Raw genomic sequence first — 23236 nt, 5'->3', positions numbered from 1 at the left:
TCTTAAGGCGTTTGTGTGTATTAGGACTGCATCAAGCATGTACTATATTCACATACACATAGATGATATACCCAAACCCATTGTCAGAGGACCAAGGGTGCTTTCAGACTATTGCCATTTTGGGGAGAGATTCAATCACATACCATCAAATATGTTTTTAGTAGCTCTCATTTTTACATGAGACAGAACTCATGTAAAAATGAGAACTACTAAAAAACAGGGGGAAAGGGGGGTGTATATATAAATAAACAACAACAACAACATTCAGGTTATGCAATTAAATTGATTGGGGGGTCTTGTGTAACAAACCCACTCCCCCCATTTATAACTGCTGTACTTATATTATTATTCCAGCTATATACTTTATGAATTTAAGAAGAGTTTGGATTTGATATCCCGCTTTATCACTACCCGAAGGAGTCTCAAAGCGGCTAACATTCTCTTTTCCTTCCTCCCTCACAACAAACACTCTGTGAGGTGAGTGAGGCTGAGAGACTTCAGAGAAGTGTGACTGGCCCAAGGTCACCCAGCAGCTGCATGTGGAGGAGCGGGGAATCAAACCCAGTTCACCAGATTACGAGACTACCGCTCTTAACCACTACACCACACTGGTTCTCAATTTAACACTTGTAGTAAGAGGCCCAGCATTCCAATTAAGTCCAAACTGAATGAAAATGAATTTGTGAACAACTCTTAGTTAAACAATTCTATATTGGAGCCTTCCTCTGAAATATTTCTTGTTAACTTTGAGGTTGATCTGTATATATTACTGGCTGAAAGAACAGCTAGGTAGTCATTTTTCTCAATCTGGATCAAAGCTGGGTTGGGTGGGGTGGGTGTGTGCATCAAAATACAGGATGTATAAGAAACAAGAAGATAAATAGAGGCTAGATATTTGTGACTCACACCATGTGTATACAGCTTCTCAAACTAGTGGTTCGGAGTACACTGGATGTGGAATTAACGGGGTTTTATCCAAGAGTTTTAATGACTTTTGAACCAAACAGACCAACATGGCCTCTTCTTTGGAGGGAAAACACAGGGGAAGGTTGATATACAGAAGTGATCTATGTTAGCTAGCTGGAGAGAAAATCCATGCTTAGAGATATGATGCTTTTAATAAGCATAAATAAGCTACCAAACTGGAAAACAAAGAGGGGCCATCTTTATCAGAACAATGTGGGGTCATGTTGGTTATGCAAAAGTCCAGTCGTTGCGGCCTGGCAGCCAAGGACAGTTGCCTTCCGATTTTGATCAGCTGCCCCACCGTAAAATTGGGGAAATAAACATGTTACCCCACAGGTCACAAGACTAAGGGTAGTCTCATGTGGCGGAATGGAAAACAAACACCTGCAGCAGACTGATTAGCTGAACTGATGGTTTGAACATTGACAAATGTTTTATCTGAGTAAAGGAGGAAGATGGCAAATGACTCACTTGGTTCACTAATCGCCATTCAGCAGGCTGCACTTTTATTTGTGTATCACAGAAACGGAGGTGAGGAGTGTCATATTTTGCATTAGCAGAAAATAAACCATTTTATTAAAAAAACACACAAAAACGGCTTTTTCTATTGCTTGTCAGCAGGGTGGAATTTTTTCACTCTTAAGCATCACCCTTTTCCCAGTGCGCAGTGAAAAGCAGAAGATCACGAGGTGCTCTTTGCGTGTTTCTGCACGAAGCTCAGGTATTCTTGAACATCATCCGGAGAACCAACAACAAAAGGGACTCTTTGGTGAATGGACTCTGGCTTCACATCCAGCACAGCTTCTGTCCCGGTGGTAGCTACTCCTCCAGCCTGCTCTATGATGAAAGCGATGGGGTTGCACTCATAAAGAAGTCGGAGCTGTGGCGGAAGAGAAAAACCTTTATTCAGTTTAGGTGGTTGGTGGTAGTTTAGAAAGCAACCAGGGAACTTACTGTCAACTAAAACCGTTTTTCAAATTATAGACACTCTGTATATTACAATATCATAATCCTTATTATTATTATTTAAAAATACTACAATCCAGGCAACGTTAAGTACTAAGTCCCATTTATTTCTGTTGGAGAAGAAAGAATTTGCCAAAATCACTTCCCTTATCTTGTCACTACCACACCAAGGCTGGAATGGAGATTGGCCGCTCTCCTACTAGCTAGGAGCCTTAGGGTGGAAAAATTCCCATTGGAGACTTTTTTCTAAAGCTCCCAGCTCCACCAGAGTGGAATTTACATACTATTAGGTTATTTTTGGAAGGGACACGGGTGGCGCTGTGGGTTAAACCACAGAGCCTAGGACTTGCCGATCAGAAGGTCGGCGGTTCAAATCCCTGTGACGGGGTGAGCTCCCATTGCTCAGTCCCTGCTCCTGCCAACCTAGCAGTTCGAAAGCACTCAAAGTGCAAGTAGATAAATAGGTACCACTGTGGTGGGAAGGTAAACGGCGTTTCCGTGTGCTGCTTTGGTTCGCCAGAAGCAGCTTAGTCATCCTGGCCACATGACCCGGAAGCTGTACGCCGGCTCCCTCGGCCAATAAAGCGACCCCAGAGTCCGCCACGACTGGACCTAATGGTCAGGGGTCCCTTTACCTTTATCTAGGTTATTTTTTCCATATGGAATGCATTCTACCCTGGCATCCCAGCTTATTTATCCATTCTCGGACTCTTCCAAACTACTGTAACTTCTTGTTGCTAACTTAACAATGGCTCCTGCAGCTCTCTTAACTGCCCAGGAATCTGAAACCGCTTGTGTTCTCTCCAGGAATAGGTGGGCAAAAGGCCATGTTCCATCATGTACTGTTTCCCTTTGTACTCTGCATTATTTGACAAAGCAGTTTGCAGAGGTTAAAGGCATGTGACACAAACATGCGTCTGTGCCCAGAAATGTACAATACGGACTGCATTTCATAGTACAAGAGTACAGCCGGTCAAGTCATTCTCTGCCAGTTCAACCATGGCATCCTTCCTCTCCCTCCCGGCCACAAAACATTTTGTGCACTAAACAATTGTTTCTTACAGAGTTGCTAATCTTGTTTAACCCTAATTCAGTCCACAACGAATAAAATTTCTTAGTGCTGAGCATTCTGCTACTGAAATTCCATCAGTGGAACTAACAATTCCAACCACTATTTCGGAATGAGAAAACCGTTGAATTCATCGCTGCGAGAAGTGAGGTTACAGGGAACCAGGCAGAGGGCCTTCTCGGTAGTGGCGCCTGCCCTGTGGAACGCCCTCCCAGCAGATGTCAAGGCAAAAAGCAACTACTGTATTTTTCGCCCTATAGAGCGCACCGGCCCATAGGGCGCACCTAGGGGGTTTTGGGGGGGGGGGGAATAAAGAAAAAAAATTCCCCCCAGGCGCGGGGAAGCCCAAGCTTCCCCCGACCCCAGCCCCCAGAACAGGCTGCTATCCGCAAGCCTGGGGAGCCCGGCGGGAACTCCCGCCGGACTTCCCAGGCTTGTGGATATCTGCCCAAAGCCCGGGGCGCGCTCCACTGTGCTCCCCAGGGTTCGGGCTGCAGGCTGCTGTCCACAAGCCTTGGGAGCCCAGCGGGAAGTTGCGCCGGGCTCCCAAGGCTTGCGGAGAGCTGCCCGAAGCCCGGGGTGCGCTCTGCTGTGCTCCCCGGGTTTTGGGCTGCAGGCTGCTGTCCGCAAGCCTTGGGATAGCTGCAGGCTGCTGTCCCAAGGCTTGCGGATAGCTTCCTGAAGCCTGGAGAGCGAGAGGGGTCGGCACCAACCCCTCTCGCTCTCCAGGCTTCAGCGAAAGCCTGCATTCGCCCCATAGGACGCACACACATTTCCCCTTCACTTTTGGAGTGGAAAAAGTGCGTCCTATAGGGCAAAAAATACAGTATTTTACTTTTAAAAGACAACTGTTTAATGTCTGATGCTGTATTGTTTTTAATATTCGGTTGGAAGCCGCCCAGAGTGGGGAATAATTATTATAATTATTATTATTATTCATTGGGGCTTTGCTGTGGTTGTGGAACACACACAGCAGGCTGGCTGGGGTTACAGGCTGGGGTGCAATTTTTTAGGCTTAGGCAAAGTAATTTCCAGCAAAGAAATGAGAGCCAGTGTGGTGTAGTGGTTAAGAGCGGTAGACTCGTAATCTGGTGAACCGGGTTCGCTTCCCCGCTCCTCCACATGCAGCTGCTGGGTGACCTGGGGCTAGTCACACTTCTCTGAAGTCTCTCAGCCCCACTCACCTCACAGAGTGTTTGTTGTGGGGGAGGAAGGGAAAGGATAATGTTAGCTGCTTTGAGACTCTTTAGGGTAGTGATAAAGCATGATATCAAATCCAAACTCCTCTTCCTTGTAATTTTGCTCACTAATGAACTGCATGGCAGGGCTAAAATATTTGGTGGGGAGGGCAAACTTTACCAGGGCCCACCCTCTTACAATGCCAGGGAGAAGTGAACTGATGCTAAATTGGATATTCTACTTAAGGATATTAATGGAAATATTTATGTGCTGTATTTATGTGCCTATTTTCCAGATCTTGTGAGATTCACTGGAGCCAATCAGAAGCTCTGTTAGAGCAGAACCAGCAGTATTCTAAACAGTGCGCTGATGGCCTTTCTCAAGAACACAGCGATCATACTAATAGTCTGAGAGAGATCGAGTTGGGCTTCCCTAAGCAGTGACATGATCTCTCAGGAACTACCAGTCCCAGAACTCTTTGTACAGAGACAAGAGGAAGGGATGTCTGAAGCCAGGGGTAGACATTAATCAAGGACATTGATCCCAGGGACACAGTGAGACAATGCTACTGGTAGGATTTAACGGCACAAAATATATGTGAGTAAATCACTAGTTCACACATATGCAGCAAAAACAGTTAAGCCACCTAGCTATTTTATTCATCAAATGCTATCTGAAAGAGAAGTTTACTTTTTGGAGAGAATTAATGATTTTGCAATGGAAAAGTCTGTAATAAAAACAAAGATTTACAGTGATTTGGTCTATTTATAAAATGTTTGCAGCTGCATTGATCCATCAGATTTTTTAAAAACCCTTGAAGATAAAACCAACTCTAAAATTACAAAGTACTCAGGAAGCTCTATAGAACTATTCTTCAAACCAGATGTAAAAAATAATAATGGGAGAGCATGGTAGAAAAGCCCCAGTGGGCATCATGTTGTAATTTCAGAATGTAGAAAATTGTAGCACTAAAAAATAAACCTTTATTGCATAACACATAAGATTGTATGAATGGTATTGCTATATATGCAGTGGCGTAGCGTGGGGGGTGCAGGGGGGGCCGGCCGCACCGGGCGCAACATCTGGGGTTAGGGCAAATCCACAGGTTAGGGGGCGCAAATCCACGGGTTAGGGGGCGCAAATTACTTGCCTTGCCCCGGGTGCTGACAACCCACGCTACGCCACTGTATATATGCATTGGAAAGGGCCCATATTACAACTTTGTATCAGGTCCCCAAAAATGACGCATGAGCCCTTATTATGTCAATGCAATACGATCAAATGTATGTTTACTCAGAGGTACGGTCCATGTATGTTTAAGTTTGTGTATTTGCTCTGTTTTTCACCAGAGGAAAACCCTACGATCATTCAGCAGATAAGCCAATAGGATTTCCTGAGCAGAAATACTTGTGGTTGAATCTGCATTGCCAACCCTGACATATTTTTAAAGCTGAGGACTCGGAGAAAGTGTTCTGCGATCAAATGAAATAGGCTCACAAATATATAATTTTGCCTATTTTCTTAATCCCTTTGGGATTGTGTGAGAGATCTGTGGGCAACACAGTCAGGTGGGCGGCATATAAATTAAATAATATAATATAATATAATATAATATAATATAATATAATATAATAATTACTATTATTGACAAAAGCTCACACCATGACGCCATGATGCCATGATGCCATCATAAATGTGTTATTCTTTGAGGTGCCACAAAATTCTTTTATTGTTTCAATATAATTACACACCGAGTATGGGATGAGAAAAAGTTACCTTTCCTTTTGGACTCTTCTGGTTAGCTGGATACAAAAAGATCCCACCATACACCAGGGTACGATGAACATCAGCCACCATGGAGCCCACATATCTGGCTCCATAAGGAGAAACACCTTCCTATGAAAAAGAGGGATAGATATATTGGCCAGTGTCTGCACACATTGATTTGCAATGGAACAGGTGAAACTAGGTGGAGAAAACCATGCAAGGAACACCCGTCCATAAGAATACTATTGCTCACATGAAATGATGATTTGGGCTTAAAGTATAAAAGATTGGTTAGATATTAAGGATTGCTAAATCCTAGATCAAATATGGGACTTTTGCTTTTAACACCAACAATGACACTGCCCTGTTGTGGGAAACCTTTGGCCTCCACATGCTGCTGAACTTTCACCATCTTTGGCCATTGACCATCCTTGCTGGACTGATGGGATTTGTAGTTCAGCAACACTTGGAGGGCCAGGGGTTCCCCACACCTGATATAGTTGTTGCTCTTTCACCAGTTAATCTCATGTTATCCCCGTCTGCTGTAGGACAGAAATATAATCTTGTAGGCAAAGGCTGTGGGTGGATAACAATATCAGTGGAGGATCAGGATAGAAGGCAAATGGACATGTTGCATCAATTTCCCTTTCAGATGACAAAGGGAATTGATGCTAGCTGACAAACTTGGAAGGATTCAGTGTTCGTTTCCTGAAAAAGCAATAGTGTGAATTGTCATAATTGGCATAGTAACTTGTCTCCTTCTGCTTGGAATCCGAGAAGTGTATTGTTCTCTGTGATGCCACTCAATCAAACATTTCCTAAGTGCTCCTACCCCATTTTGTGGGGTAGACTCCGCAACATGAGAAAGCTTCTTGGCTCCATCTGTTGTGCTCTCGCTTAAAACCAAGAAAGTTACTTGTTCTCAGCTTTTAAGTTCCCTGGCTTTGCACCTGCATTTTAAGGAGGAAGTACCAGCCATAAAACTCAAAAGAAATGATTCTGCAGTGAGCAGCATAGCAGCATGTTCCGCTTCCCTTCATAGATACCAGTCTCCTATAAGCCAGCAACATACACAGCTGTTACAAGAGGCTTCAAAAGTTATTTGAGATATTGGGGTTACAGGGACATCTGATTGAGTTTCAATTCCTTTAATGGCTTCTTGCATAGGAAACATTCTTTTTTGGCACCTGGGAACCATTTTTACTTTTAAAAGATGAAACTCTTACAATGTGGGGCCAAGAGAGCAGCCAGGAATTTAAAGAATTTCAAAACTCAGCTCGGTGGCTTTCAGGCAGTGAATCCAGTAATTGTGATTCAATGACCTCCTGCTTTTAAACAATTCATTAGCTTCGAGTACAGATTAATTACTTAAGCTGGACTGTGTTCTTGACACAGGGAAGATGGAAAATTCAGCCATGTGGCATGAAATTTTCAAGAAGTCCCAGAATTTTACATGATGCTAGCCCCAATGAGCGGGACGCGGGTGGCACTGTGGGTTAAACCACAGAGCCTAGGACTTGCTGATCAGAAGGTCGGCGGTTCGAATCCCCGCAACGGGGTGAAAGCACATCAAAGTGCAAGTAGATAAATAGGTACTGCTCCAGCGGGAAGAGAAACGGCGTTTCCGTGCGCTGCTCTGGTTCGCCAGAAGCAGCTTAGTCATGCTGGCCACATGACCCGGAAGCTGTACACCGGCTCCCTCGGCCAATAAAGCGAGATGAGCGCCGCAACCCCAGAGTCGGCCACAACTGGACCTAATGGTCAGGGGTCCCTTTACCTTTATCTTTAGCCCCAATAACTAACTGGGAGATGATTCTCTCCCCTCCGCCCCGCCCCAGTGATTGACGCTTGAGCTGTTTGCAGCTCTAACGAAAACCAAGCATCTGATCACTATTAACAGGAAGCCCTGTGATCATGATGATTGTGGAACAAGGAGAGTTGCCACCTGGTTTCATGACCAAAGTTCTACAATAACTTTGCAATGAAATGTCTGGGAGAGCTGCATCTGTTTAATTCTGACATACTATGACTTACTGGGAGACGGGTGGTGGCAAGGACGAGAGAAGGTACCAACCCAATTGGCTACTTAGAGATTTTAAGATTCTAACATTTCAAATAAATGCTTTCTCATGTAGCACAAATTCGAAATAGCACCATCTTAAACTGGTTTGTACAGGGTGTGCTTACATCTAGGTAAAGAAACCCGTGAACATTAGGTCCAGTCGTGACTGACTCTGGGGTTGCAGTGCTCATCTCGCTTTATTGGCCGAGGGAGCCGGCGTACAGCTTTCGGGTCATGTGGCCAGAATGACTAAGCCGCTTCTGGCGAACCAGAGCAGCACACAGAAACACTGTTTACCTTCCCGCCGGAGTGGTACCTATTTATCTACTTGCACTTTGACGTGCTTTCGAACTGCTAGGTTGGCAGGAGCAGGGACCGAGCAACGGGAGCTCACCCCGTCATGGGGATTCGAACCGCCGACCTTAGGTCGGCAAGTCCTAGGCTCTGTGGTTTAACCCACAGCGCCACCCGCATCCCGTGTTTACGTCTACCTGCTTCATTTTGTTACTGGATATGAATGACGGTAGTTGAACTGATATTCATGAGAGCAAGTTATGGAACACAACTGAACTACCATCGGATTCCGCAGTATGATTCTGTGTTTGAAATATAGGTAGCATGATGACAGAGTGATGTCACTTCCTTGACTTGTTTTGTGCTTGCTCTTTTTGTTTCTTACAAATTGCACAAGCAGTCGGTTTTAAATGTCAGGTTTTCAGGTCATGTTCTGACGAATGTACCCGGAGTTTACAAAAATAAGACAGGGTAAAACAGAAGTGCCTGTATCCTACTCAACTGCTTACTTTTTGAAACCTGTGCCAAGCAATTCGGCTTTCTACAAAATCAAACCCACTTCTCTGTTTCCAAGAAGCTGCAAGTTACTGTAATGCATTACAGCACAAACAATATCCTTTCCAGTCTAAAGAGTGCTTATACATTTTGCATAAGGCTAATTTTACCTCAATCCATTCAGCTAGCAATGAAATCATTATGATCTCACTAAGAGGGATGATGCAAGGAATTTATTGAAAGGGATATCCTCAGATTAGAATAAAAAGAACACCAAATTTACAAGGGCAATTGGAGGTCATGGTCTTGGAACCCCAATGACAGGTTCGGAGGTAAAGCTAAGCTATGGTTTAAGAAGTGTTTTGTGTGTGAGTCACAGTGCAACTCACGCTTGTGTGTTTCTCAGTTCTTTGCACTGCTCTGGTGTATGCCAGAAGAGGAAAATGGAAACATCTACTTTTTAAACTTTTAAAATAACCAGAAATCTCATTTAAGTCCAAACTTGGGGAACCTATATATTCTCAAGTTTGGACATGAGGCACTCTGGTTATTTTAAAACTTCAAAAGAAGCTTTTGATCTCCTCTGTCATGAGAAAAAGGAGTGGGGAGTAAATTAATGATTTTTATTTTTATTTTTATTAGGCCATGGACTATAGCAGGAAGGAAGGGAGAGTTCACAATTCTAAAGCTCATAATGTAAAAGGAAACTATGGTTTTGCATTACATCTGTCTTGACGACAGCAAACCCAGGTATGCTTAACTTACTTGGAGGAAACCCAATTAAAAAATGTGAGACTTGCTTTCAAGTAAATATACTTAAGAGTTGGTTGTGTAAATTGACAATCCTATAGGAGAATCCTGCCCATTGTTAAGTCCTGCTTTATGCTTGTTGATAGACAAGCATAGTGTTATTTTAATAGCTTTTTGATTTTTCATGCTTTATTACTGACTTGTTAACCAGCCTGGGATCTATGTGAGTGGAGGGCCATTAAGAAATCTAATGAACAAATAAATAAATAAATACATATTCAGTGTGACAAGCTTAGAAAATTGTTAGCATATAGCTTTACTTGGTCATTTTTGTGATGTCGTTACCCAGTACAGAGTACCAACACCTCTTTATTTTTCTTTTATTTGTTGCACTGGCTTTAACACAATAGGTTATTTCATAAGCGGAATCAGGTAATACCTGTATTGAGTTTAGAGCACTCCAAAGAAAATATAGATGCAAAGAGCAGGAAGGGTGTCGTTGCTTCAGTACTTAGCCATTACAGTACTAGCAGGAAGTTTTCTACCATAGATCTTGAGTTATTTTTGTATGACACATAAATATTATGTTAGTATTTGCTAGAGCAACACCAACATACCATTGATACTTGATACTAAGGAAATGCTGCTTAGTTCTTTTCTACCTAAAATTCTTTTTAAAATTGTGGTTCTTTAAGCACAGAGACAGCTCTGGGGTTTTGTTTTGTTTTTGCTGGGGGAGGGGCTGCTCCATAAAAATCAGGGCTGCCCCTTGAGAACACTTGGGCTGCAGTCACATGTCATGAAAATGAAATAAACTGCTATTTGCCTAACTGTTAATTTCTGCATGATATTTGAGCTTTCATATGATGTAAAAGCCAAAGCTGGAACTATAGTGGAATAGAATGCACGTTTAGTACTGGTATCCAGTGCTTTTCTTCTACAAAAATGTTTAGGTGAACTCCCATTTTGACTCAAGAAAATCACCATTTTATAGTTCAAATTGGGAAAAATAAATACAGTCAATGGACAAAAGTGCAAAGATTCACAAAATGTTTAGGGGTATGCGTACCCCTGCGTACCCCCCCAGAAAAAAAAGCACTGCTGATATCTACCGTATATTATTTACAAACAGGTTTTTTTCTCTGAAAGCAAATAACATGGAAGTGAGTCCTAAACTTGCACTACATCCCACTATAGTTCCAGAAGCAGTTTTTGCATGCGGTTGAAGCTCAAATCAAAGGGACACGGGTGACGATATGGGTTAAACCACAGAGCCTAGGACTTGCCGATCAGAAGGTCGGCGGTTTGAATCCCCGCAACAGGGTGAGCTCCCGCTGCTCGGTCCCTGCTCCTGCCCACCTAGCAGTTCAAAAGCACATCAAAGTGCAAGTAGATAAATAGGTACTGCTCCGGTGGGAAGGTAAACGGCGTTTCCATGCGCTTCTCTGGTTCACCAGAAAGAAGCGGCTTAGTCATGCTGGCCACATGACCCAGAAGCTGTATGCTGGCTCCCTCGGCCAATAAAGAGAGATGAGTGCTGCAACCCCAGAGTAGGTCACAACTGGACCTAATGGTCAGGGGTCCCTTTACCTTTAAAGCTCAAATATAATGCAGAACTTAACAGTTAGGGGAAAGCTGTGAATAAACTGCCATGTGAATGCAGACTTCCTGAGTACAGGCAGTTAACATTTTGCGCAGGGTTCTGTTCCTGGCTCTCACACATGTTGGCAGAGCGAGCATAAGCCCGTTCTGCCCTCTTCTGGGTTCAAAAGGACCTGCACATCGACAGTCATGTGTCAATTGGACACACACATAACAGTCACCATTTGTACTGGTATTTTCAGTGGCTTGAAGGCTGTGACTGTTTTGCTGCCTCAGTCCTTTCCAGCTGAAGCTAAGTGAAGCTGCCTTTGTATAGGAATGTTTTAATCTCCACTAAGCACCTTACTCTTTCCTTTGCCTGCCCTTATCTGTCACATGTTGTCATGGGTCTTCATTTGCAGACACATTTTAAGAACTCTCAGATCAACAAATATGACAACATTGACTTTTGTTCCCTTCTATTTAAAGTAGATTTGAGTGCAAATAACTGAAGCTTCTGATGCAGACTTCTTATGTTGCAAGCATCTTGCAATTTGCCCATACCAAAGGGAACAACCAATGTTCTGACCTCTCTTGCTGCGATCCAGTTTGTCCCCAGTTAAAGTGCACCCTTTTAGCGTCAGTGAGAGATAAGGGAAGAGAATATGGTCCTCTGGGAGAGATAGGAACCACAAGTGTGCAATTATTTTGCATAGATTGAGGAGCTTCGTATGTCTGAACTGAGTCTAATAGCCATAGCTGTCAACATTTCCCTTTTTTTAAGGGAAATTCCCTTATTCCGAATAGGAAAAGAAAAGGGAAAAGTTGACAGCTATGCTAATAGCATATACAGCTATTTCACCTGCAAAGTGAGTGCACTTTCTGCATTTTCATATTTCAAGGCTCTGACTTTGCAATTTAAATACACATGGTTCTATATTCGCTTCTGTGGTTTGGTGTCAAATTTGACCTGAATGTTTGACTCACCTAGTTCCCAAGGATAGGGAAATGTAACAACCTAGGTTACAGGAAGAGGAAGGGAACTGCTGGGAAGTGCCTGAGAAGTGCCTTTATCTTGCCTGGGCTGGATCAGTCCCGCGGAGATCCCTCCGTGGGCCAAATCACATGTGTGTGTGAGCGCCCCCCCCCCCCCCCGATTTCCGGCGTCTGCACAGACACAATTTTCGGCGTCTGCGCAGACGTGATTTTCGGCACCGCGGAAGCGAGTCCCCACGCTGCGCTGGTTTAGCGCAGCACACAAGCGGGCAACTCAGTTCAGGGGCAGCTCATGGGTTGGTAAAATGACCTCCACAGGCTGCTTCCGGTCCACGGGCCTTAGGTTGCCGACCCCTGGTATAGCCAGATAGAGCAGAAGCAGGCAAGACAGATGATACATTAAATTCATATGTGCATTTAATGTATCTTGCATTTTTGCTTTAAAAATAACAGCCATGGAGGATCTAAATCAAGATTGCAACCTCCTCCTGAATAATCCTCACCCCCAAGCTTCCATTGGCACCATGCCACATTCCCTCTCAAAGGAAATAGCAATTGTCACGGTGTAGGATTTCCATGGTACCGGAAGACATATCCGGGGGCGGGGGGCGGAGCTGTATTTAAAATACTAAATTAATTAACTGAGGTTCTGCCCCCCCCTCAGCAGAAGCCCCCCCCCCGGTAATGTCCTGTTACCCATTATCTCCCCCAAAAAAGCTCAACAACTTTTGGGGGCGATCTGCCAAAAAAAGCTTAACAACAGTCAACCAAAAAACTAGCTATGCCCACGTAAAATGTATCCCAGCGTAAACTGTGGTTTATGTACAATGATGATATTTGCCCAGTTTCACAGACAGTAGTAGCACCCACGATAGAGTTTCAATAAAACGGTATATTACCTCAGGAAATTTCTTCTTTTGTAAATACTCTGTCACTGAAGGATCAAAGTACTTGGCATAGCCCTCATTGAGGCTGTAGATTTTCCCTTTCTTCTTTATTTTTACGTCTTTTTCCACCAGAATGAACTCGCCGAGAGCCTGCAGAATAGTTAAAGCATGTCACGAGTAATAAATGCCATGCGTTTACTTCCTTGACATTCTGAGGCTTGTCCAGTTACGACCCGAATATACAGTTACATGCTCCCTACTCTTTCAAAGAGTAACAAGGCTTGGTTGCAAACCTAAATATACCTGCCAGGGTACGAGACCAATGGAACACCCTTCCGAATAAACATGCATGGGATTGCAATATGAGTTCCTTTTCAAAAAGAGAGTCCAGGGAACTTATGGCGCATTTGTAATATTTGATTTTTTGCTGTGGAAAAAGAGGGCTTTAAAGGGCGCTCAGATATCTCCTGACCCTTTCTGTTACTTTTTTTGCTGCTTGTTTGAAGCTTGTTTGAGACTTGAGCAGCATTTCTCCACCGTATTCTTCCTTCTCGCTGGTGACATAATTTAGTTGTTCTTTTAGCTACCTAACAAGGGATCGCACTCCTGCTACGATGATATCGTGATGCAAAGTGAGGGCAGGAAGAAATGCAATCACTCAAAATGAGTGGCCAGGAAGGGAGCTACACTCTACATGCTGAAAGGGTGGGGTGAATTTCATATGAATACGAGAGGGTGGCAGAAAATACTATTAGTAATGAATGTTTGCTGAAGGCTGAATGTCAGCCGAAGGCTGATCGCCGAAGAATGGATGCTTTTGAATTATGGTGCTGGAGGAGACTCTTGAGAGTCCCATGGACTGCAAGAAGATCAAACCTATCCATTCTGAAGGAAATCAGCCCTGAGTGCTCACTGGAAGGACAGATCCTGAAGCTGAGACTCCAATACTTTGGCCACCTCATGAGAAGAGAAGACTCCCTGGAAAAGACCCTGATGAAAGATGGAGGGCACAAGGAGAAGGGGACGACAGAGGACGAGATGGTTGGACAGTGTTCTCGAAGCTACAAACATGAGTCTGACCAAACTGCGGGAGGCAGTGGAAGACAGGAGTGCCTGGCGTGCTCTGGTCCATGGGGTCACGAAGAGTCGGACACGACTAAACGACTAAACAACAACAACAACAATAACAACAACAATGAATGTTTGCACAGGTACCGGATCCAGCATGAAGCAGTCCACTCCTTGCCCCGTGGAAAGGGCTACCAAGGTTGCACTCCCGTACAAAGCATAGCCGGCTGCGACGATGTTGCGCCCAGGCTGCAAGGCATCTTTCTCGGAAGGCTCGTCTTCTGATGTCTAAGGGGAAAGTGATGGTTGCACTCAAATCTCAAGTATTTTGCTGTTATTATTAAAACGCATTTGAAGAAGAAGAAAAATAAAACCACAAGTTCAAATAGGACTCTCTCCCAGTTATGGCGCGCATTGTGCAACAGGCCCTTGTGAAAGGTTTGTATCGACACCCGATATAACGAGATAGATAAATGGGGGCATTTTTGTAAGAGGATCTCTAGTGATAATTTCAGTGACAAACTGCAAATAGAGAACCACAGGAGGAGCACATCCAGCAGTAGTTATAAAATGGCAGTAAACGGACAGTGTTATTTTTATCTATCTATTTATTTCACTCACCTCACCAATTGCTTCCCATGAATCATCCCACAGCGATTTAATAATAATTAAAAAAAGGAGCAAGGAAAGCCATTTCAAATCCAATATGTAGATAGGCTGGGATAAAAGACTTGTTGGAAAAGGAAGGCTTTCAATAGGTGCTAAAAAGAGTAAAGAGCATGCCTGTCTGCTATGCAGTGGGAGGGAGTTCCAAAGGCTAGGTGCCACCACACTAAAGGCCCAATTCTTGCATTGTACAGAATGGATTGGCTGCTGTATGGGGTTTTGTACAGCAGTACTAACACCTTGAACTGAGCCAGTGTCTAACTGGCAGCTAGTGGCAATAGAATATTCATCTAATGAAGCACTCTTGGAAACAATTCACAACGCTTCTGTACATGTTAAAATATTGTTGTTGCTGTTCAAACTTCAGAATATTGTTAATAGTTCTAGCATTTTCCAGGGCACCTTAACTTCCAATCTTGCCACATGGCAAGCCCATTTTCTCACCTAATCATCTTGTGGTGATTTTTTCTGAATCTTAGGAAATTAATATACGATCTGGAGCAGGTCACTGCCTCTCAGCCAAACCAACCTCATAGGGTTGTTGTTGGGATTCAAGTTCTAGGGGTAATTTTCTGCATCATTAGCATGGAGTTAGCAAGTATATGTATGGCATTTGCAAGGGAAACTATTTATTTGGATACCCACAACATAGAGAAGATATAAAAATAAAAAATGCTGCCAAGTTACTAATGTCCTTAACAAATAATAATTAGAGAATCACCATATTTTTACATTCCATACCCCTATTAAGAATGTTGTAGTATTGCTTTGAGACTTAAAGCTGCAATCCCATACCCACTTTCTGGGAATAAATTCTCCCAAACTCCCATTTCTTAAAAATAGTTTTTATTCATTTTTGTGTGTGTTACAAAACAAATAAAGAAGTACATCCCTTGTCTCCACTTTCAATTCATAGTTTGTTTCACACTTTGCTTGCATTTAGTGATACACACTTTTGTCATAGAGATCATGCATTTAGGGGGGTGGGGAGAAAGAGGGCTGAGCCCCCATTTTGTTCCATTTCTCAACTCACCTTCTTGTAAATAGCAAATATAGTTCCTATCGAAGCTAAGCAGTCTATGTTGGAAGAGCCATCGAGTGGATCAAAACACACGACATATTTACCCTGAAAGAGGAGGAACGAATCAAATGAAAAGCAAATAAATAAAAATGTTATCTCTCTCTTAATCTTTCAAATCTGGCTGGGGTACTACCCACTGAAACAATTTTGTATTATACTAAAATACACTGGTATAACTTTCACGGCTTCACCACCCTCCCCAGAACCCTGTGAGTTATAGTTTTCTGAGAGGCAGAGAACACTGCCTCAGAACTACCTCCACAAAACTTCAGTTCCCATGATTTCATGTACTTATCACTTCATTCAGTTTAGTAATCACACAGACCCCCATTGCTCAGTTTCCATGTATTAAATCTGTCTCCCTTTCTGGTATGCAGTTGTGTTTAGCATCTTTCAGGTAATCAGGCAAACGACTTCTTTTCTCTTCAGAAATACAATTGTGCCATCTGCTGCTAAAAGGAGAGAACAGCCCCTCTTCCCGGTCAAATCTGAATGTGTACCGACCCTTTTATCTTTTGGAGTAATAATAGCTTCTTTATTCTCCTCTGAGACCAGGACACATGTGCTGTAGGAGGACTGTAGCATGTTAATAACCAGAGAATTAGATAAAACATCAAGCTTCTTCTGTTCATCCCCAGTCACATTCACAGTGCCAGCTATTCCGAACCTATAGGAAAGGGCTTCGTTATTATAATAAGGGAACACCGAAAAGTACACATTATACTGCAATACAGTTTTACATTATTTCCTTACTATTCCCTTTTACTTGACTTTCACACTGACATGACTCAAACTGTCCCTCATGTAATTGTCTCAGACTTCCCAAACCTTTTACTAGTGATAAATACCAATTAAAACCTGTGTTGGAACTCATCTGTTCAGAAAACTCAACTGGATGCTAGTTATAGCAATACACTATAGTTTTATTTTGCTTGACAGCCTGATGATAATCTCCACGATACATGGGCGATCCTAATCTGTATTTGCACAACACCGTCAAGAGAGAATTACAATCATGATGCAATGGCTGTATGGACCTAATAGCACATGAATCAACTATCAGTGATAAAATATTCTCCTCATACCGCAGAAGAAAGCTTAAATAGAAGTTTCTATGCCCTTTCCTATGCACTCAGAGGACAGCCTTATTGATTTGATTTCGGGTAAGCATGCTTAGGACGTGAAGATTGACACATCACCATTGATTCAATGAGCTGGACCTGAGACTCTAAACACGATAGCAATAGTTTGTGTGTGAGTGAGCAGAGACAATGCAATCTTAACAGATAAAAAAAATATTGTGGGAGAGAAATGGAAGCCTCTTTCCTGGAAATTAAAAACAGAAAATATGGAGTAATAACAACAGCACAATAACAATTTGGCTGCATGACCGATTAGTCTTCAACATGTATTCATTTCTCACTAGAGGTATCTATTTCCTTTCACAAGCTTCCAGCTTATGACTTCACTCTGCTCTAGTGTTTTCATGTGCATATTTTATTGGGGTTTTTTTAATTGTGAAATATGTTGTACCCTGCCCTGGAATAAAATTTTGAAGGGCAGCATACAGATTTCTAAAAACAAATAGATAATACTACTTCATTTGGAAGTGTTCATAATATTTTAGAGACAAGGAAGGGGTGGGCAAACACCATTATAAATGTATGGCAGGGAACGTGGATTCACACATGACTTGTTCACTTGAATGTCCCTAGCATATACAACTGTACAACTCTCTGAACTTTTGCAAACCCTGGGGAAATAGAGGTCACGATCACATGAAGTAAGCCCTGCAGGTGTTGGCTTTATGGCATCAAGTTTATGCAGGCATTCAACTCAACGTGCACACCTGTGTTGAGTTAGGTTTTAGCAATCCTGCTTCTCTCTTCACAAGGACTTATTTTACTCCGTCTTTGCTCTTCTACTGTAAGCTGCAAGCAAAATTGCCACTGACAATCCACAGTACTGAGTTCCTGTGTGTACATTCTACTTATGCTATGGATGGGGCAATTTAAAGCTCATCACACATTCACTACAAACCCTGAGGTAGGTGCTGCTTTATTTATTTCATTGAATTTTTAATTATTACTAAACACCTCTGGCACACAGACTGATGACTACTGTATAGCCAGAAAAGTGTGTTAGCCATAATTAAAAAGTTGCTTTTAAAATTTGGCTCATAAAATGGCTCCCATTGCAAATGTCATATCGATATTTTAAAAAATAGAGAGCCGGGGTGGTGTGCAAACAAATCTGCAAGAGAGTTAAAATATAATTAAAAACAATGCAGAACAATGACGTCAGGCTCATCCTAAAAGCTTAAACCACTGTTTACAAATAATGAATATGTGTGGCTGATCTGCGATAGGTTCACTTTCCTGATACACCGGTGCCCATGTAAAAAATAACCACCCTTTTAAAAAGACAGAAGTCATGCTAAAGGTATGTAAACTTCTGGAGATTCTTCTACTATTTCAATTCCTCGGGGGTGGGGGGTGTCTCAGATATTTTGCTGTCTGGTAAAAAATGAACCAGACTCCCCATAGGTCCAGAATCTTGAGGAGCAGACAGAGCCCCCTAAATCCAGTGCTCTGGATCCCCCTGAGGGACCTCTAAGTCATTACCAGACAAGGAACCCCTGGAGCTGTCAAAAGTGGAGGTAGAATAGTCTCCGGGCCTTGAAAGCACCGTGTCAACAACTTCAGGTAAAGGCCAAAGAGCACAGTGTAATGTCTACAGACCCAGAATTGCCAGTCTACCCCTGAGTATGGGGTCTACTCAAGAGCAAGAAGTGCCTGATGGTCCTTCACTGCCAGCAGCTGTGGCTAGAGAGAGTGGTTTAGGAAGCCAGAGTATTTAAGGCCTCCTTCTGGAGTCTTCCTTTTGCTGGAAACAATGCAGGTTTCTGGTTCTTTATTTCTGCTTACGGTTCCCCTGCCTGGCTGAGCTCCCTGTGAGACAGAGATGGGAAGTTTTCTGACCTTGCTTCCGGATAATGTTTTGGCCCTAGACTGATGCTCTGTGCTTGAGTTTGGCTTGTTTTTTAAGATTTATTTTTATTGAAGATTTTCTTGGTTTACAAAAGCTCATGCCTTTTTTCAGGTGGTACAGTCTTTCTTACAAATACAGTGGTACCTCGGGTTACATACGCTTCAGGTTACAGACGCCGCTAACCCAGAAATAGTACCTCGGGTTAAGAACTTTGCTTCAGGATGAGAACAGAACTCGGGCTCCGGCAGCGCAGCAGCAGCAGGAGGCCCCATTAGCTAAAGTGGTGCTTCAGGTTAAGAACAGTTTCAGGTAAAGAACGGACCTCCGGAACGAATTAAGTACTTAACCCGAGGTACCACTGTACAGTGGACACTCGGATTGCGAATGTGATCTGTGCGGGATGCACGCTCACAATCTGCAGCTGCCTGTCTGCACAGGCGGGGGTTGCAATTTGGTGCTTCTGCACATGCACAAAGTGCAATTTAGCGCTTCTGCGCATGCGTGACCGCTAAAACCCGGGAGTAAACCGTTCTGGTACTTCCGGGTTTCAGCAGTCCGTAACACAAAAAAACCGCAAACTGAAGTGTCAGCAACCCAAGGTATGACTGTAGTGAGACATTAGTGTTGAGTACAGTATAAGGTTGGGGGAAGAAGAGGGGGTGAGGCTTATATCCTTTTCTATAGTGTATGTTTGGGGTTTTGTGTCAGTGTCAACCAGGTAGGTTCTCTTTCTATTCATTTATTACATTTCCTTGGTAGTGAGAGGGATTGGGGGGCAGGGTGTGGTTGGCTGCAATGGGGTTTCTTTGCATGGGGGGGGAGAGCTTGTTGGGTCAGGTAAGCCAGATTGATTCGTATGCTGTCAGTGGATTCTTCTTGTTGTCTTGATGGGCTGTATGTGACAAAGGGGAGCTGTACTGGGGTGAAGGTGTCCTCTTCTATTTGTCCCTGTGTCAATTTCAGTTTATTGGTTAGCTTTTCTAGCAAGGTCATTTCCCAGACAGTTATGGTTCAGGCTTACTTCTGACAGGTGTCACGAATGTCTGGCTATGAGGCTGCTGAGAGTAGGTGGTTATAAGCTCTGTATAATGTGAGTGGTCATTATGATCTTGGAAGATGTTCAGTAGGGCCAGTTCTGGGGTGAGTTCTAATACCTGTTTAGTTATTTTGCATATCTCTTGTAGGACTGCTGTCCAGAAGGGTTGGATTTTAGGGCATTCCCGCCACATGTGGAGGTATGTTCATGTGGAAGTGCAGCCTCCCCAACATCTTGGTGAGGTTCCTGGGTGTATCAGCTCCAGTTTCTGTGGTGTTAAGTACCATCTGTAGGTGAGTTTCAGAGTGAGTTCCCTTGAGTTTGGCTTGCTGAGATCATGCTGCATCTTGAATTCTTGGATATTTTTGTAAAAAGCTTTGTCCTCTTTGGACTGAGACCCTAGCTCCAGAGCAGGGGTCGGCAAAGTTTTTGTGGCTTGTGCCGGTTAACGGTCCTGCAGACGCTGCGGTGAACCAGAGTGTGCACACACACACACACACATGCGCAAGCGCTATTTCCAGCACTCCTTCTGGTGCAGAGAAGGCGTGCACAGCTTCCCATTGGTTGAAGGAACTTCCTGCAACCAATGGAAAGCCAACCAGCATCATGGAAGGCGATCCTTGTTCTGTTCCACGCCGGTTTAGCGCAGAGCATGGGAGCCGACCAAGCGGGCGGCAGGGGTCCATGGGTCGGTTAAACGACCCCCATGGGCCACTTGTGGCCCCTGGGCCTTAGGTTGCCGACCCCTGCTCTAGAGCATGACAGATGGAAGAATCACAGCTAAAACACAGGATCACAATGATGGGATAGGGTTCCCCTGGAATAAACAAAGGATGACAATTCCACACAAAATTCCTAGTGGGGAAATTTCCATATATAATTTTTGCTGAACAAAAGTAAGGAACAGTTAAAATTACTGTGTAACAAAGATTCTCCTTGGTGGTATTTTTCCAGCCTAATGGAAGAGCCAACCAAACAAAACTAATAATCAGAGTATACTCTCTGAAAGCTGTTTTTATACTAGCTTACATTTAATATTGTCATAATGTTAATTATAACTCTTTAACCAGAAGGGATATCCTTCAGATGTTGTTGGACTACAGCTCACGTCAGCACCAGCCAATGGTAATTGCAATGATAGGAACTGTAATCTAGCAACTGGAGTTAAGTACCACTGAACATAATAGGATATGCTTCTGAATAAAGATGCGTAATAACTGCATGTTTTGTATACTATTCTCTGAGGTTCTCACATTTTGTATAGTGCCAGTTAGAGTTGTGTTGACAATTTCTTTTTTAAAATTTATGCATGAGATGAAGAAATGAGTCACTCGTTTTAATATGAATTTTATAAGAGTGGGTTTCTATGCAATGGCCAACGTGTATGTCCATGCTGAATGAAGACAGTGCCATTCCAATCACTTCAGACTGTGTAAATTCTGACTGCACCTTAAGCCAAATTAAGTGCTTGACCTTCTTGTTTGACCTTGATGGCAATAGAATTGGGGCACACAAGAAAAGCAGCCTATTCCCATTTTTTTAAAAGTAAATAGTAATACAGGTAATTGCAGGTGCTGCCACTCCCATTATTAAAGCAGTCAGTAGTTAGCTGCAGTAGTTATTCTTAAAACTTTAGCCAAACTAAAATCAGTGACCATTTGATTGTGGAGTTTCTGTAATTTAACATGACTGCGATACTAGCCTTCTTTCATTCCAGGCACATGGAATTCCCATACTGCTATTCTGGCCATGCCATTTAGTTTAAAAGCTTCATGCTGTGTTTAAAATAAGGAATTCCCAATGCTCACACACCCCCTATTATATTTAAAACAATTCTTATCCTCCCCAATTCTGTGCAACTCACATATGAGCAAGGCCTGCCTTCCGAACCGCCGAAGAGATGGCCTTTATGGCAGTGAGCATCGAGTTCAGCAGCTGGGTCAGTTCTCCTGTGGCCCCTTTAACCCGCCGTCCTTTCTCCATGACATATCGGTTAAGGGTTAACATGTCTGTTTCAAAGGGGCTTCTGTCCGACATCTTGGCTGGTGAAAAGGCTCTGTTTTCTTCCCTAGAATTTAGCAGTTCCTTTGCACCCGCAGTGTTGCTGCTCTTCAGTGGCCGTTTTATTTTAAGAAGAAGCAGTTGGCTTGCATGCGAGAAGCGGTTTAGTGAAAGGTTCCTTAGCCCATGTGACTTACAGGCTTGGAACAGATGGGCAGTGCAACTCCTCTGAATTTTCCAGTCTGTAAGAGATCCTATTAATCTTAATCTTAACCTTCAATGCCAGCTAAAAAAAAAAGTTGGTTTGGCAAGCCTACCCAAATGTATATGTAATCATGTACATTTGTTTTTCAAACTTATTTTAACTATATTTTGATAATTTTTTGTTTAGTGTTTTGTTGCATTTTTATTTGTATTTTAACGAATATTTTATACCACTTTATGTGAACTGCTTTGAATTCCCCCCTGCTTGCTGTCCCCCTTCCCTTTAGTTTTTTTTTCTAGATGATTTTTGTAAAAATTAAAATTCTCAGAACAATAATTGTCCTGATGGGAAAATGGACCTCTGGGGTTGCGGTGCTCATCTCACTTTCAGGCCGAGGGAGCCAGTGTTTATCCACAGACAGCTTTCCAGGTCATGTGGCCAGCATGACTAAACCGCCTCTAGCGCAACAGAACACTATGATGGAAACCAGAGCGCACGGAAACACGGGTTACCTTATTTTTCGCTCTATAAGACGCACCCGACCACAAGACGCACCTAGTTTTTGGAGGAGGAAAACAAGAAAAAAAATATTGTGAATCTCAGAAGCCGGAACAGCAAGAGGGATCGCTGCGCAGTGAAAGCAGCAATCCCTCTTGCTGTTCTGGCTTCTGTGATAGCTGCGCAGCCTGCATTTGCTCCATAAGACGCACACACATTTCCCCTTACTTTTTAGGAGGGAAAAAGTGAGTCTTATAGAGCAAAAAATACGGTACCTTCCTGCTGCAGCGGTACCTATTTATCTATTTGCACTGGCCTGCTTTCAAACTGCTAGGTTGGCAGGAGTTGGGACAGAGCAACAGGAGCTCACCCCACCGCAGGGATTTGAACCACCAGCCTTCTGATTGGCAAGCCCAAGAGGCTCAGAGGCTTAGATTACAGCGCCACCCACATCTTTACCTGATAAGCAGTATATGTGATGCAAGTTAGCTATGTGAACAAGGACGATCTGTCCACAGAATACAAGTGGCATTTATTGCCAATAAGACCATTGCCAAGCACATGCTCACCAACTAGTTTGGCTGGTTTACCAGCTGCCCGGATGACTTGGTCTCTTTCCTGGAGAAAATCAACCTGGCCTCAGTTACTCATGCCCTACTTATATCCTGCAAGTAAGCT

At 43.2% G+C, this 23236-nt stretch overlaps 1 protein-coding gene across 1 annotated transcript; it reads right to left on the bottom strand.

Moving 5' to 3' along the window:
• Positions 1-1441: 1441 nt before the first annotated feature.
• LOC114606778 (fructose-1,6-bisphosphatase isozyme 2) lies at positions 1442-22029 on the bottom strand. Its single transcript, XM_028749331.2, has 7 exons — positions 21719-22029; positions 16332-16494; positions 15780-15872; positions 14228-14368; positions 13025-13162; positions 5957-6076; positions 1442-1846 (listed from the first exon to the last, which is right to left on the bottom strand). Exons 1-7 carry the CDS (start codon positions 21889-21891, stop codon positions 1649-1651), a joined length of 1026 nt encoding a protein of 341 aa, XP_028605164.1. The 5' UTR covers positions 21892-22029; the 3' UTR covers positions 1442-1648.
• Between the last annotated feature and the right edge of the window lie 1207 nt (positions 22030-23236).

The sequence above is a fragment of the Podarcis muralis genome, chromosome 11, assembly GCF_964188315.1.
Source record: "Podarcis muralis chromosome 11, rPodMur119.hap1.1, whole genome shotgun sequence".
In the NCBI taxonomy this organism is placed as follows: domain Eukaryota; kingdom Metazoa; phylum Chordata; class Lepidosauria; order Squamata; family Lacertidae; genus Podarcis; species Podarcis muralis.
The sequence above is the reverse complement of the archived record's forward strand: the minus strand, read 5'-3'. Positions and strand labels throughout refer to the sequence as shown.